Here is a 16,810-nt window from a genome sequence, read left to right on the forward strand (position 1 = left end):
TGAATACTAAAAGCCTAAACTAAATTCACAATTTTATCTACACTTGCGTCATTCCAGTTTTGTTCTGAGAACATGATTTATGAAATGTGTATGTTGTGGGGGATTTATAGTGTATTTCATTATGATTGTAATGTTTAGGTTTGCTATACATTCTTTTTTCCCATAACTCCATAAAAAACAAGTGTGACTGCTTCATTACTGTGGCAATAGTAAGAATGCAGTGTAAGCAGTGCCAGTGTACAGAGTCCAGAGCCTTCAGAAGTGTGAGAGATGCAGTGGATGTGCTTTGTGACAGCTCACTCATAGGGGGATTTATTGAAGAATCAAATCGTCAAGATGCCCTCAGGAAAGACTATCAAACTCATCCTTTATGAGGTTCTGCAGTTCGCGTGTCTCTGCATTCCTGTGTTTGTAGTTATGGAGCGCTTTGCTTCTCTCATTTGGTCTTTAAAGTCTAGTGCAACAGCCTACTGGCTAGTGGTGGCTGCCTCTGTGGCCTATGTGGCGTCTGTTACCCTGTTTGTTTGGGTGCCTTTGAAGTACTTCACACTCAAGACACGCAGATTCTCAGAAGTAACCAACTGGTGAGTATCTATTTTCCATGCTGCCAATTTTATATAAACCCAGCTACAAAATACACTGCAAAAAATGTTCTTACTTGGTGTTTTTGTCTTGTTTTCTAGTAAAAAAAAAAAGTCTAAACATGGTTAAAACAAAATACTGTATATTTATTAAAGATTCAATTCTTAGCAAGTTAATACATGTTTTCAGAGAATATATAATTATTTCTTGTTTAAATCATAAACCTCATTCAATTTTGTTTGATTAGAGTTACAAAAAAAAAAAAAAAGTTTAGATTGCATAACATTTACTAATGGGCTAAGTAAATTCAGTTGTATACTGCAATTTGCTTTTCAATTAAATTTATCTACGAAGGACGTTTTAACATTTTTTATTGGAAAACAACAATTTATGGATTAAGAAAAAAATAGTATTTTCGATGTAATTTGATTGATGCAAATTTGGTTAGGGTGTAACCTTCACAATGAAAATACCAAAATCTTATTCCCTTTCTAGGAGACCTGTTACTCTTGCACATGTGATGCTCAGCACCTTACCATGCTTTGCTATCATCATAGCCAGCTCAAAGGTAAATACATTGCTCAGTCACATTTGTAAACTTGATTTGAACTTCTATGAATTTGTGTTTGTTGAGAAATGGATTCCATATTACCCAATCATTTACACTTTTAGCAAAGTTCAGCAAATTAGAATTAAAAGTTGTTAATGTCATTATAGGTTCTTCAGGTCAGCATATTTGATCCAGGCTTTTCAAAGCATCAGTATAGTTTTCCTTAAGAGGTTATTTGTAGAACATAATGTTCTCCTATTGCATCAGACTGTGACATTTTTTGTCCTAATTAAACCTTTATTTATAAGAGCGTACAGTACCTATATATATACCTACAATGTTTTAAAAAACTTTATACTGAAAATGGTTGGGAGCCAAATATGTACATGCAAGTGAGACATTATGGTATTTCTGCCAATAATAAAAACTGAGGAGTAATCATGAAAGAACAGAAACTACTCTGAGCTACTCAGTAACTCACTCTAGAACAGGAGATTTCCTATTAACCAAATAGATTGTGTATTATAGTCTGTGGAATGTCAGTGGTTCTGTATTGCAGCCAACTTAAATCTCAGGTTAAAACACTGAGGGGTTTAGATATACATTAACTGCAAATGCATTACTACTTTCATAGCTCGGTAACAACTGTTGATGACAGCAAATACCTTGAGAACCTCTCATAAGGGTTGGCACATGTGTTTTTAAGGAATGATATGAACCTTCCTTTTGAGTCTGTTTGCAACTGACAGGGTTTCAACAGTCAGGGAAAGCCTTTAAATAGCTGGAATTGTTTTTCATGTCTGGAAAAGTCATGGAAATAAATAAAGTCTTAAAATGTCATGGAAATGTATGTATATTAATCTATATTGATTAATCTATTGATGAAAAATGTATTCTAGTTATACTCTGCTCTAAAATATTTCATCAGCTAGGTATTGCTCTTGTGTAGATTTTGTGAAAATAACATGCTCATGAGCCATGGTGATGTTTGGTTTGAGTACTTGAGACTGAATGATTCATAAATTAATTGGTCTGAATCCAGATGATTTCTATACATCTTTATCCAGTACAGGTCTGGAAGTAACTTACTGTAGAACTAGGCAGTGGTGGCTCAGCGCTTAAGTCTCTGGGTTACTGACCAGAAGGTGGGAGTTCAAGCCCCAACACTGCCAAGATGTCACTGTTGGGCCCTTGAGTAAGGCCCTTGACCCCATCTGCTCCAGGGGTGTTGTATCATGGCTCTGACCCCAGCTTAGCTGGGATATGTGAAAAAAGAATTTCACTGTATATATGCAAATGTATAATGTGTGACAAAATAAAAGGCTTCTAAAGAAGTGTCAAGGAAATTCATTTGTCAAAAATTGGGGGGAAACTTTTTTTTTAATAGAAGGACACATGAAATGCATTTGTTGTGATTTGTCCAAAAGTGTTGATGTAATCCTGTCAATTTTGCCCCAACAAAGTCCTGAAATTACCTTTAATGCAAACACTTAAAACTAGAGTAAAGTGCAATATCTAGTTCGCCACTAGGCGGCAGTGCACAATGAAACGTTCTTCTTCGGCTGTTTTTTTGCATTCGCCTTGTCTAAATAAACCCTGGAAAAATGGGAGCAGAGCAGAAGTAAATATTAAGATTGAAATTGATTTAGAAAATGAAGTATATCCTCGAGGTTGAACTACATTGAAAATTAGATGACACCTGTTGAAAAACAAAGTTATCTCGTGGATTACAGTGGCTTAAAAAACCAGTCTGGCTATGTACAATAGCAGTGGATGTTACCCCACAGCTGGATTCCTCTCTGTTCGCCCTGGTTCCTGGTTCCCCGGTCCACTGCCTCAACTAACAGCGCTGCAACGGTTCCATTGAGTTTGTTGATATGGACTCTAAGTATTGAAGGGGTGGTTGGACAGTTAAAATATTTGAGTGCACTCAAGGGTAACTAATTTTTCTTTGAAAGATTTTCCCTTTTGTTTTTGTTTCATGAGATCTCAAAAGTTGTGGCTGATTTGTGAACGTCAATGGTACTAATGCTGTGTGAACTGAACTGAATATTGAATTTTTGAATAAGGAAATAAGAAAAATAATTTGAATAAGAACTACATTTAAACTCTGATCCATTGTTCTGTACTTCCTTTGGAGTGGAATCTATGAGTCTTTTGACCATATGATTAGTACATAACCAACCTCCTCATCGAATCTAGAATTAGATAACTCCGACAATAGGTTCTTAGCCTGCCTATAAACAGAACTACCAACGGAGTGTTACATTGACTTAACTGCTTTTGTTTTCAGACTTTCACCTCTGTTTTCTCTTGAGGATGTTAAAAGTTTTTTTTTTTTTTTTTTTGCTAATGATTCTGTTCTTTTAGAAACCTTCTGATCTATTTATGGTTGTGTAGGTTCAGGTTGATGCTGGGGTTTATTATGACTGCTTCACTGAGCTCCCTGTCTCACTGGTCTTATTTTCCCTCATTTGTTTGGACATAGTGGAGAGAATTCGCCCTCTTCGTCTGACAGGACAGGGTAAGAGCTGACAGACATTTTGACCAGAGAAATTAATTAAAGATGAAGTATCTATCTTTCTGTCCATCTGAAGTGATGTCCTATTTTTATCCTGTTTCTTTGAAAGCAAATGGATTAGAGTCAGACTTTGACATGTCGGGCCCAGTGCTGACTCACTTGGATCAGGTGACATCAGTGTCTGCACAGCTTCAGGCTAATGGAAGGGACAGTGACACATCTCTGAGGTCACCGGTCAGGAAAGGGTCACTATCGAGTCACTGGGGAGATGCAGAATTGCGCAGCACTTCTCGGATCAGCAGCACAGCCTATCTTTATTCCTCCCACTCTCACTCTGGTCCTCTTCACTTTGTCTGGATACGAGACCCTCGCCATGACCTACTTGTGGCCAGCTTCATGTTCTGGTTTGACACTGTGGAAATGGTGAGGGTGACCGGGACTGTTTCCATCTATTACTCAGGGTGGGTCTTCCCCATATACATACTGTCTTATATGTCCATTCTGAGTGTGGTGATAACCCCCGACAGTCCGTTGCTGGCATCATTAAGTGTTTTGTCCCAAGATTTGCCATTTCTTGTTGTGCGCATTTGCCTGGTAGTGAATTTCGGTTACATTACTCCCCTGCTGTACATACTAAAGAACTTTCTTATGACTGTATCATTTGTGTACTTCATTTTTATGACTAAACTAAAGCTGCTAAACAGAGGAAGCATGTTCTGAGGACATTGTGGATAAAAATGTTTTCAGGGGTATAATTTTGATAATGTCCTGTATTTTAATCTGTAAATATGTTTTACTACCAGAATGAATATGTGTATTAGTTGATTTATATTTTACAGATGTATCTGTTTGTTATTGTCTCCAGGTTAAGGTTCTGTCATTCTGTAAGTATTTATTGAAAAAATATATTGGTAAATGCTGTTTGTACTCATACTGTATTATGACTTTATTGCATGTTTTAAGGCTTCTTTTTTATATATTCTTATACATATAAATTCTGACTTATATGTATTATATACTGTATACTGTATGTTTCATACATTCCCACTGATTGAAAAACAATAGTCACTGAAATCATTTAACATAAATTCATCATGCCATGTTCACAACAAATTTTTGGAATATAAGATTTTATTTTGAACATCAGATATCAGCTTATTGCATATGCACTTGTAATTATTAAAATATTTATTGTTGGATTTTATTCCAGTATGTGAGAGCAGCACATACAAGGCTTATATTGACTAATAATGCTAATTCTTCTGACCTGTCTCATGAAAAACTGATTGCTTTTTTCGTAAAATGCTTGACCATTAATACTTTGATTCTATACCCATATCATACTACAAATAGAAGCTTTTGAAAAATCCTCTTGCATCTCATAAATGAAACCTCATATTCCTCATATATTTTTTTTTCAGCTGTCCATAATACATGGGCACACTTACAATTTGTTCTTGTGAGACTGCTGTTGCCAGACACTCTTTGCCATGTTGTGGATTAATAACCTCAGGGGGCTTTGACAGTCAGTGTGTGGTGTGACAGAGCTCATTCAGATACAGTTATCTGATATACTGATTTAGTCCTACATTCACTCCTTAAACAGATCCAGGGGGGAAAAAACTATGCTAATTGCAAAATATAAAATGCAACTAATCATATAAATCTGCATGGATTTGTAATAAAAATATGATAATTGTTTTGATTATTTTTAGTTTTACTCTCTGTGCACTAAGTTTTCTTAAATGCATTTAAGCAATATTATGTAAAAATGGTGTAGATTATCCTACTCAAATGCATGTGACAAATACAAAAAAGAATTATCCAAAAGTAATCGAATTAGATTACCCAAAAAATATAATTCAAGAAATTACATTACTGATTGCAATTTTAATCATGTCATTTTTAATCAGTGTCAGATTACAATTTAGAAGTAATCTACCCAGCACTGGCCACAAATTAATCTTGACTCTTAGTAGAAACTAGAAAAATAGGCAAACCAAAAGGACCAGTTATGTGTCATGCACTCAACCTCAAAAACTATGAACAAAACTATGCAAGGTCAAATAAATTACGATCCGCACCACATTAAATACAGAATTATACTGCATATTGTTGGGGCTTATGCAAGAATTAATGTCAATGTAATTTCTGTTTTCTTTTGTTCATAAAACATTTTACCGTATTGGGTCACCACTTGATGTCTAATTAGGGTTGCCTACTGTCCTGTATTAGCTATGATGTCCTGTATGATTTTGGGTGAAATTAAGACACCTGTTATCCCGTATTTAAGTAGTGAAACACTCAAGGGGGCACCCCTCTGGTCTGACAGCAAAACGTCCCGTATCGAAGATATAGTGTCCTTTATTCAAGCAGCAATATGCTGAAGAGGCATTTTTCAAGAACTTCCAGCCCACCCACCTCAAGCATCCTGTATTCATGTACTGAAAAGTTGGCAACCCTAATATGGCAACCCCCATTCCAAAAATGCTCAGTCTTTGTTCCTGTGATGAGTTACTTTTGCTAACAATATAGAACAGGAGCAAATAATCAATCACATCAAATTATATCACGAGGATGTTGCTTATTTGTGATGAAATCAAATACATTTTATGAATCCTCAACCTAGCTTACTACATGAGACTATTTTTGGAGATCTAGATTGATAAGTACTAAAGTAGAAGACTTGGTTTGTAGGAATGCTTAGTTCACGCATATGTTCTGCATTATTCTCATTTAACCAACAAGGTGTAATTTTCTTCCTTGAGAGGAGACATTAAAAATTCATCTCTGAGCATAGCTGAATTGTTTTCCTCAGTGTGCCTCCTGCAGATTGTGAAATAAGGCTTAATTTTCATTCATTTAAATTTGACAGCATGTGCACAGATGCTTCAAATGAAATTACATGAGCTCTCTCTGCAGGGGACAAAGGGGGTAGAGGAGAAAGCAAGGACAGTGAGGAGATAAAGAGGAGGAAGGAGAGTGGACAGATAAAGGCAAATGATAAAGAGTGGATTAAGAATTGAAGATAGGAAGAGAAAGTGCAGTAAAGCTCAGTGGCCAAAGACACGTTGGAAATCAGACTGTGATTTTCACCTGCGTTACAAGCGGCAGTACAAAATGTAGCAACAGGGAGTGAGAAAAACAGCAGAATACAGCCTCTCCAGGAGCCACAAAAAGGACAGAAGAGGCAACTCAGGTGATCAGGAATGCCCCTATCACGATTGACAAGAAAATAGATACTGTAGAAAGTGTGCAAAAGACTGAGTCGTGGAGGTAGAGTAGCTGCCCAGAAATGGCAGAGTGTGGACTCCAGCCTCTGCCTGTAGGGACTGGAGACAAGGCTGCCCAGATGCAGCTCGCTTTTGGATTCTGATTGGCTGGAGGGGGCGGGGAGAGGTTGACGCAGGGAAAGTCAGGCAGGAAAATGACATTTACATTGTGTATCAATTTTAAACTCTGAGCCTGTGTCTTTGAAAAGGGGTGCGGTGGGAGGGTTGGGGGGGGGGGGGGGGGGGCTTGTCTGGGGAGGGTGCAGGTTGGCGTCAATAAATAAAGGAGAGAAACTCATATCAAGAGCACTACAGGGAAGAGTGGAACAAACACATACTTGTATACACCTGGAGCCAGCAGACTGTGTGCCTGTTGGTCTTGAGCATCCAGAGAAGAGCAAAATAATGGGAATCATATTCGACTGTGGAGGAATGTTTGCTTTTTACATGCTCTTTGAATGTATAGTCAGCACCAGAGGCTGCGCGGAACAGAGACAATTACCTGCTGTGTCTCTCATCAGACTGATGTGAAGGCTGTGCCATACCGAAAGGGATCTGGAAGCTGTGTGTCACAAGAAGAGCGATTTAGACTCTCCTCTTGGCTGCACCATCATCGTGACCCCCTGGATGTTCTCTTGATGTATTGCTGTGGTCTGGGACACTGGCGGAGAGAACAGTCCACCTATGTGAGTAACCTGAGTATGCTCGAACGTCATCTTCCACTGCAAGAGTGACAGGACAGGATGCTCTTCATGGCTTTAAATGACTGTAAGCATGTAACATATGACCCATAGACATACAATGTTCATATCCAGTAAGTGTCACAAAATGTACTTTGGATCTTGAATGTGCGAGAAAAGGATGTGTAATACAATTCTATGCCTTGTTTAAGTTTGAGAGTTGTGTGTGTGTGTGTGTGTGTGTGTGTATTGGCTTTCATAACTGGAAACAAGGGTTAAATTCATGTCATTGATTATATCCAGGTTTTGAATGTATTTTTTGTATCTACTAGACATTTACAATCTAGAATTTTATGATTTCAAAATGACAACCTGTTAGCTCTGTAGTACAGTATTTAGTGCAGAGGTGAAAAGAAAAGGAAAGAATGACCTTTTACCCCACAATTCACATACGGAATGGACCACCCCACTATCTCTATTAGTTTATCATTCATAACATTTGATTTAGGATCACATCTTTCCTGTGGAATCTCACCGTAAAAAGCTGAAGATCTAAAAATACACTCATAGCTATTATAAGCCACGTTTACTGCCACCTGGACTGCGGCGTGGAGAGAAAGTGAGTGAGAGTATGTGTAAAAGAACAGAATGAGAAAAAGTGTGAGACACAGTGTGTGTGTCATGATGAATGCCTTGCCTAAATCCCCCAGAGCAGGCGAAGGGGATCAGACTCACACAGAAGCACACTGAGCTCAAAACCTGTCAGAGCGAACAGGTAGTAAATAGGCTTATCGTGCCACAAACTGTATGTCAGCAAAAGAACTCAAAGTGCAAAGAAAATAATTCTAAGATGAAAGCAATGTCTCTTACCGTAACAGCAGTGTCACATTTTTGCAAAGCCTCAGAAATGTTCCATTGGTGTTTTCGGCTAGAAAACAGTCAGTACGATGACAGGTTTAGAAGCATCTGCAATCTCAACCAAATTCAAATTTTTGTTCCATACAGAGAATGACAATGTGGGAGCACTGTTTGATATTGATGTTTTAAGATAAATTGAACCCTAACTTAAACATCAAAGGAATAATCCAAGTTCAATAAAAGTTACGCTCAATAAATTGCATTTGTAGCAGAATGTTGATTATTGTGGCATAATGTTGATTACCACAAAAAATTATGCTGATTCATCCATCCTTTTCTTTAAAAAAAAAAAAGAAGAGAGAAATGTGAAGCTTCTACTTTTATAAAAGCACATAAATTAATTCTTCTGTTAAAACTTGTCGATTTCACTGTCGTTTTAGGGGTTCAGTGTTTACAGCGTTACGTCGTCATGGCAACAAAGTTGTAAAATTAGATATAACTTTACTAAAATCATGTTACATGCATATTGTTTATGTCTTGTGGCTATACTTTTGAAAAGGTTAGTGTTTTAACATTTACAGTTTGTCCCATTCTCTTCCATTGTAAGTGTCTCACTGGAACCCAGATGTTTCTTTATTTATTTAAGGAAAATGAGGGATGGGTAGAAATAATTTATGTGGCAATCAACATTATGCCACAAATGTACTTTGTACTTGTATTGTACACTTGTATTGAACCTGTACTGTTTCTTTAAGCCTTTGAATTACAGTGGGGTGTGGCCTGTTCCAATTCCCAGTCATGTGTTCTTGGTTTCTGTTGTGTATCTAATCCTCTAACATAGACTATACAGCATATATTTGTGTCCAAAAGACACAATTTTAATTTCATCCAATCCTCACATAAGATATCATGCAGGTTGCTCAAATGTAGACTTCCTGCTGTTTTTAACAAAAGATTCTATCACCTGGTAATGGGTAAGTTCCGAAACTTACACTCACCAAGTGCCAAAATGCAAGTACTTTGGTGATTAAATAAAATTGTTTTTAGATGTAGTCTAAATATAATAGTCTGCCCCTGACTGAATCCCATGAACAGATTGTGAGCAACGGTAAACATATGTTGCTACTCGCATGTTTTTTTAGCGACTTTTACCTAGTGGAATATTTACCAATCAGAAGTCTAGGACGCCTATTTCTAAAGACTCTAGAACTTGTTATTCCAAACAAAACAACTTGCACACTAACACACCTGCACAGGGGATGTTTTAAATTTTTAAAACATATCATATAGCCTCTTGCTAATGTACCTGTAAGTGACGATTAAAATCAATCTTAAACATCTGTTGCGACTTGTGCGTCTTCTAATGACATTTTTCTTAGACAATTAACCATGAAATTGATCTAAGATGCCTTAAGTTTATATTTCTCCAAAATGACACATATATTGATTATTCTTTGCATTATGCCACCAAAGAGAAAGCATGAGGTAGCCTCAAAAATCACTGTGGGTCTGCACAGTTTTGTGACTGAGAGACAGAGAGCAATGCATTACTGTTGCAAGGAATATGCAAGGAAAAACACAGCTCAATAATTCCTTTGCCATAGGGATACTTAAAAAAAATCTAAATACAGGGTTATGTAAGGAAAGACATTTTAAAGTCCAGTAAAGTCTCAATTCTCCCATCATTGGTAGTGTTGGATAAGCCCTGATGAGAGTGCCTGTAGGCCTGTGACCTTTATCAAAGGTTATATCTTCAGAGTTTGTAATTTGTTTGTTTTGTTTTTTGGTGTGATTTTAAGATGTGGTTATGTGTAAATCCTTTTTCACTGTAAACCTTGACATCAGCAGTCTCCTTGGCAATCATGATTTCAAGCTCGATTACACTTCCTATCACCACCTAATGCTCTGCGCATGCATCAGACACCAGGATGTGTAATAGAGCTTGAAATCATCTAAAAACCTAAAGTGCCTAAAAACTGCAATGGCAAGATGCACAGTGTTTACATACACTTTGTTAGTATTTGGTAGCATTGCCTTTAAATCATTTGACTTGGGTAAAATGTTTTGGGTAGCCTTCCACAAGCTTCTCACAATAAGTTGCTGGAATTTTGGCCCATTTCTCCAGGCAGAGCTGGAGTAACTGTAGCAGGTTTGTAGGCATCCTTGCTCACACGCTTTTTCAGTTCTGCCCAGGATTGAGGTCAGGGATTTGTGATGGCCACTCCAAATACATTTACTTTTTCATCCTTAAGCCATTTTGCCACAACTTTGGAGATATGCTTGGGGTCATTGTCCATTCGGACGACCCATTTACGACGAGATTTAACTTCCTGGCTGATGTATTGAGATGTTACTTCAATATATCCACATAATTTTCCTTCCTTATGATGCCATCTATTTTGTGAAGTGCACTAGTCCCTCCTGCAGCAAAGCGCCCCCACAGCATGATGCTGCCACCCCGATTTTCCCATGATGTCATGCAAAGAGTTTGAAGGTAGGCCTTAAAAGACATCTACAAGTACACCTCCAATTCAGTACACATCCAATCAGAAGCTAAATGGCTAATTGTCTAAAGGCTTGACATAATTTTCTGGAATTTTCCAAGCTGTAAACTTGTAAATGTCTGACCCGTTGGAATTGTGATATGGTCAGTCAAAAGTTAAATGGGTTAAATTAAATTCAATAAAATGAAATACCATTTTATTCATGAGGGTGAATAAATGATGAGAAACTTTTCATTTTTGGGTGAACTATTTTTTAAAGCTTTAATGAGAGCAGAAGGGCTGGAAATAGGGACTAGTTCAGCTTCCAAATTCTTCCTGTACAATGTTCTACTCTTTCTTTGACTGATTATGAGCTTAAGTGAACTTGAATTATATTAAGTGTTTGTCTGGCTATTGACAATGGCTAATGGCAGATCACCCCTCTGTTATGGTCCTGCCAGGATACTGGAGTTTAGATGGCATCAGATGAAGGGCATGCCTCTGTAAATGTCAATTTATGGCGCCTCTTGCCATAAACACTGTGTTTTTCGGATTCTGTGTCAACTTAAGAGTAGTTTGAATCTTTAAAAAACGTGTATCAAGACCCCAGCATTCTGCTGTGCTCTGTCCATCTGTCTCTGATCAGCTGTCAGTTTGTTGACTGTAAAGCTGTGCATTGGCTGCACAGCTGGAGCTGTGCTTACTGCCCACTGCTGACTGATACTCACAAAAACATGGTGGTAGCACTTCAAGCTTAAATTGCTCCATTGGTAGGAAAATGGCTTATTATGGTTGCATAATTTCATGAAGTTGTGTTAAAATTTAGTTCATTTTTAATATAATTATTCACACTGATTTAAACTTAGTTAAGTTCATGTTTGTTCATAATAAATTAAATAATAGTATTGCATACAACTTTAAATGTTAATAATGTATTAATAGCCTATATGTAGAAATGAACCTTTACCAAGATTACTAAATGCTGTAAAAGTATTGATCATATATGATTGCAGCGTGAAGCATTTACATGTTTCTATTGAGCATGGTGTAAATAATTATTTTATTATTTTTATCATCCCATAAGATTTATCTTCACAGGAGACATCATTAGGTGGGTTTCACATACTTTTGATTATGCAGTGTATTTCTTATGCTCATGGTGTGGAGGCGGGGCTGTGGCCTAGCGAAATGCTGTGGAGAGTTAAGAGGGGAAGATGAGTGGAAAATGACTGCCACCTGTGCTTAACACCTGTCTTGTGTTTCAGTGAGGAGTAATTGGGCTTTTAAGTTGAGAGAAACAGCCCAGCTGAGAAGCTGTTTGTGTGTGTTGGCCGATGCCGTATTGCTACTTTGAGTTATTGACCCGAAGCTGCACCGATGCACACTTAAGTGAACGTGTTTTTGTTTTGTTAAATAAAAGTGAAATTCCTGAGTGGAATCATCGTCTCCCGCTTCCTCATTACACATGGTTACAGAGAATGCTGGTGTTAGTTCAGAGAATGAAAGGCATATAGCAAATGCACATTGTGCTGCTTGCAGTAATGTATTGGCCAATACCAGAGGTAGTTTGAAGTGTTTGAATATTTCTGTAGGATTATGAGCAATGCTCATTTTGTTTTAGAAAGACATACTACAATCTGTCTGACAACATTGGGCAGGACGTGCCCTGTGCTCCACCTTTATTCTTTCTGTCATTTTAAATCTCCTCTCCCAGCTGTTGGGTGGGCAGAACTGGCTGCTCATGAGTTTCAGCCTCCAGCACTACTGGGTGGAGCAACATCCAGATGTTAGGTTGCATATTCATGCAGTATATTAATTCACTGTGTGTCAGAGGGGCTGAAAATGGTAAAGAAAAAACTTGTGTTTTTCATCCCACCCTGGTAAAGCACTACTTTACAAATCAGGTAGGAAGTGGCTGATGTCCACTGTATAGTTTGATGTGACATCATGCGTGCAGTTGGAATCATATGAAAGCCTAATCGGAACTTCAGTTGAAATAGACTCCAGCGCTATTGGGCCAAATATCTCAGAGGTAACAAAACTCTCAAAAAAGTGGAGCATGTGGGCAACAATTGCTGGGTCTCCTTCTCCTCTTTGCAGAAATGCCCAGGACTCCTAAGAATAAAAACGTCTCTTGGGTGAGTAATGTCTAATCTTAAAGGATTCAACCTGAGCTATCTCAGTTAAAGTCAACTGTTTAACCTCAACATGGATTTTCTAAGGGTTGTTTGGCTTTAAATGGGCTGTAGGTTGTAGAAAACTTCAATACCATTGCCAGCTGTATTCCGTAGTCTGATTAGTTTAGTATTAGTTTGTGGTTTGAATGGCATGACATTATCAAATCTACAATATTAGCCAATATGCATGATTTCATTTAGTTTGACGTTGTTGGCACAGTGATCTTGCAACAGTGGTTTGAGGTTTAAAACATGAATACAAAACACATCTCAGCTTGACTTAAAATTGCTCCATAGTTCCTGGAGACCATACAAGTTTTATTTTTAATACCATTTTCAACAGATGTGCAGGCAAAGATGTCCTAAACCCTTCCAATTTACTCTTCTGCTTTCATGACTGAGGGAGTGACCCTGAATGCTGTTAAGAACGAGGATTACTGAGAAGAAGAAAAAAACTCTCTCAGAAATGCAAATGAATCTCCTCTGGAGTATTGTTAGCAGGCAATCCAACATTCTAGTTGCAAATAAATAATATTAAAAAAAAAGAGGCAAAATATTCAGGTTCATATTGGACCAAGGTTATACACATCATTAAGCTCATTGATGACCTTGGATCGAATCCCTTTAAAAGTTCTTATGAACTACACATTAAGTCCTAAGAAGCTATGGAGTCAATGTTTGCGATCTCCCACTGAAAGGTTAATCATTTCATTCATGATTTTTAGGTCAGACAGATGTTTGTCTTCCAGCTAGCTGTCATTGTGTGCATATAAGGACGAAAAGAGCCTGATAGTTTAAGGCTGAAACTGGAAGTCCAGCAGTGTGTGCCTACCTTGTTTTGCCCTTCTGAACAGTGTATTACTGAGCATGGCTTTACACTGCACACACCCTCTGTAAGAGGCTTATAGATTGACCACGCGTGTGTAAAACGTAATCTAAGTGTGCTTTCATATGCATATCAATGCATGTTCATACTGTATGTTTGTGTCTAACATTTGTGTCTGTATAGCATTATAAGTTTTTTTTTTATTATAATTTTATAAAAAAAGAAAAGAGCAGTGTCCTTATTTGGGCTGCATTATAATGTATCTATATTTAGACAATGTAACAGACATTTTTATGGTCAACAGATGCTTCACATAACTGAATCCTTTGTGGCTAATGGGATGTGTCCCCCGCTAAGATATGTCACCTTATTTAGTAAGTGCATCTGTGTACTCATGGAATGCAGCATGACTATGTGTACAATAAATGGGTGCTTGACATTAATGAATGAACATTGGAGTACATTACGTGAAAATTATAGTTGTGCTTTTCATACTCAAAATATGCTAATCAGCAAAATATGTCATTTAGATTTGTCACTATTCTTGGCTAAACAGTAATATTTCCAAAATAAGAGACAGATAATTTATTCCAAGACACCTTTACTGTACTCTGTTACATGTAGCGTTAATTTAACAAACCAAATTATAATCAAAACTAAATTATTTTGAGCAATGGTAACATTTATACTGCCCTGAAAAGGCAAAATGTAGTAGCCTAACTACAAATTTTGTTAAAATGGAGTTATGACCAAAATTGGGTCTCTTTTGATCTCATTAAGTTTTCATGATTTAATTTTTCTCACAATTTTCTCGATTATTTACTCTCAATAAATTAGAATTATTTTGGATGTCACACTAATCTTGCATCAAACGAGAAGAGAAAACCAAAAAGACAATTTATTCAAAACAATACTATCTTTAAATCGGCATAAACTTGTATATTTTATTACCAAATATAAATAAAAATCCAAGGTACCAGGAATTTTGAATTTAACTAGGAAATGTATAATAGGTCTACAGGATAATATACAGCATATGTAAGCATTTGTGCTTTATTGTTTAATGTGAAATTGAGACATATTTATACATGTAGCATCTCATGCTAGAAAATAAAAAAAACTAAAACAATAAATTAATAGAATAATTTGACATTTAAAATTGAAGAGTGTAGTGACACTACAAAATCCCATACAATATATTTAACTACAGATAGCCACACTTTTATGCATGGAAATAGTCCACATGAAATGGATATTCACCCTTTCTATTTTCGAAATGCATGTTATTGAGCTTATTTTGAACATCTCGTAATCTTTAATCAAAATTTCATAACACGATCTCCTGGTGAAATTATAGACTTCTCTCTGGTGAAATATGCAGGACTTCTACAATCAACTTACCCCTGCCCCTTTCTTATAAATATCATAAACTTGGGTAGAGTTGAGTGAAGCGTAAATCAAAGGTTGGTGAAGATGGCAAGGTGTATTTTCATCTGTTTTCCTTCAAAACTATCATTCCTTATCTCAAACTTACTTGGTTACTAGTCAGCTGGCTTGAATTTACATTTTGAATGGAGGAATAACAGCAAATTTGCAGTTGTGTGAGAGACATTTCATGCCTGAATTGCTGAGGTGATCAATAATGAATGCAACGCTTCGAATGCCTCTGGAGTTTATTCATATTTTTGAATGCAATTATCTTGGGATGCCCAGCACGAGTAAATGTTTTTTTCCCTTTATATTTTGTATATTGTGATTCAAAACAGTCTTCATGCTATTCTCCACGGCATCCACGCACAACTCACCACGCATCCCACTGAGAGTGAGAACTACATTATAGCGACCACGAGGAGGTTTCCGCATGTGACTCTACCCTCCCTAGCAACCAGGCCAATTTGGTTGTTTAGGAGACTTGGCTGGAGTCACTCTGCATGCCTTGGATTCAAACTTGCGATTCCAGGGGTGGTAGTCAGCATCTTTAAAATGTGATCTCAGTGATTTTGACTGTGGCGTTATTGTTGGTGCCAGATGGGCTGGTTTTGAATTTTTCTGTAACTGCTGATCTCCTGGGATTTTCACGCACAACAGTCTCTAAAGATTACTCAGAATGGTACCAAAAACAAAAAATATCCAGTGAGTGGCAGTTCTGCGGATGGAAGCACCTTGTTGATGAGAGAGGTCAACGGAGAATGGCCAGACTGGTTCGAGCTAACAGAATGACTACGGTAACTCAGAAAACCACTCTGTACAATTGTAGTGAGGAGAATAGCATCTCAGAATCCACAACACATAGAAACTTGAGGCGGATGAGCTTCAACAGCAGAAGACCACTTTGGGCACTTTATTAGGACCACAGTGTTTCTAATAAAGTGTTCAGTGAGTGTATGTTTGTGGGTTTGTATATTTTAATGTAATACTTTATATAAAAAATTGGTCTATTTGCATTTGTTGCTTGATTTTATTCAAGAATGTCAACAAAGCATGCAGGCATAGCATTTTAAGTATTCTGAGCTCAAAATGCATCTCAATTGGGATGGTAACTAGGATGCACTGATTGAAGTTTAAGTATACTCTATTATTAAGACGCTACTTGATAAACAACATTAACACATCTTTTAGAAAGTTTAACATGTTTTATTTATAAATGACATCACTTCAATTTATGTGTTGCTCGCATATCTTGCTGTGATCTTGTGTGCAGAACCAGTGATGACATGATAATGTAAGAGGTGTGCCTTATATATAGGTTATTGCCCCAGTGATTTCAGTCTGTATTGCATAAATCATGGCTGCCAGAATTTCCATTCATAATAATAATAATAATTCCATAATAATAAGCCCTGAATCTTTTGTAACTCAGC

General features: G+C 37.1%; 1 protein-coding gene across 1 annotated transcript; it reads left to right on the forward strand.

Moving 5' to 3' along the window:
* Positions 1–275: 275 nt before the first annotated feature.
* Positions 276–5,271, forward strand: LOC127649462 (transmembrane protein 236-like). The gene is made up of 4 exons (XM_052134555.1): positions 276–584; positions 1,078–1,150; positions 3,533–3,656; positions 3,763–5,271. Exons 1-4 carry the CDS (start codon positions 337–339, stop codon positions 4,371–4,373), a joined length of 1,056 nt encoding a protein of 351 aa, XP_051990515.1. The 5' UTR covers positions 276–336; the 3' UTR covers positions 4,374–5,271.
* Positions 5,272–16,810: the final 11,539 nt, after the last annotated feature.

This window comes from Xyrauchen texanus, chromosome 9 (assembly GCF_025860055.1).
Source record: "Xyrauchen texanus isolate HMW12.3.18 chromosome 9, RBS_HiC_50CHRs, whole genome shotgun sequence".
NCBI lineage: Eukaryota > Metazoa > Chordata > Actinopteri > Cypriniformes > Catostomidae > Xyrauchen > Xyrauchen texanus.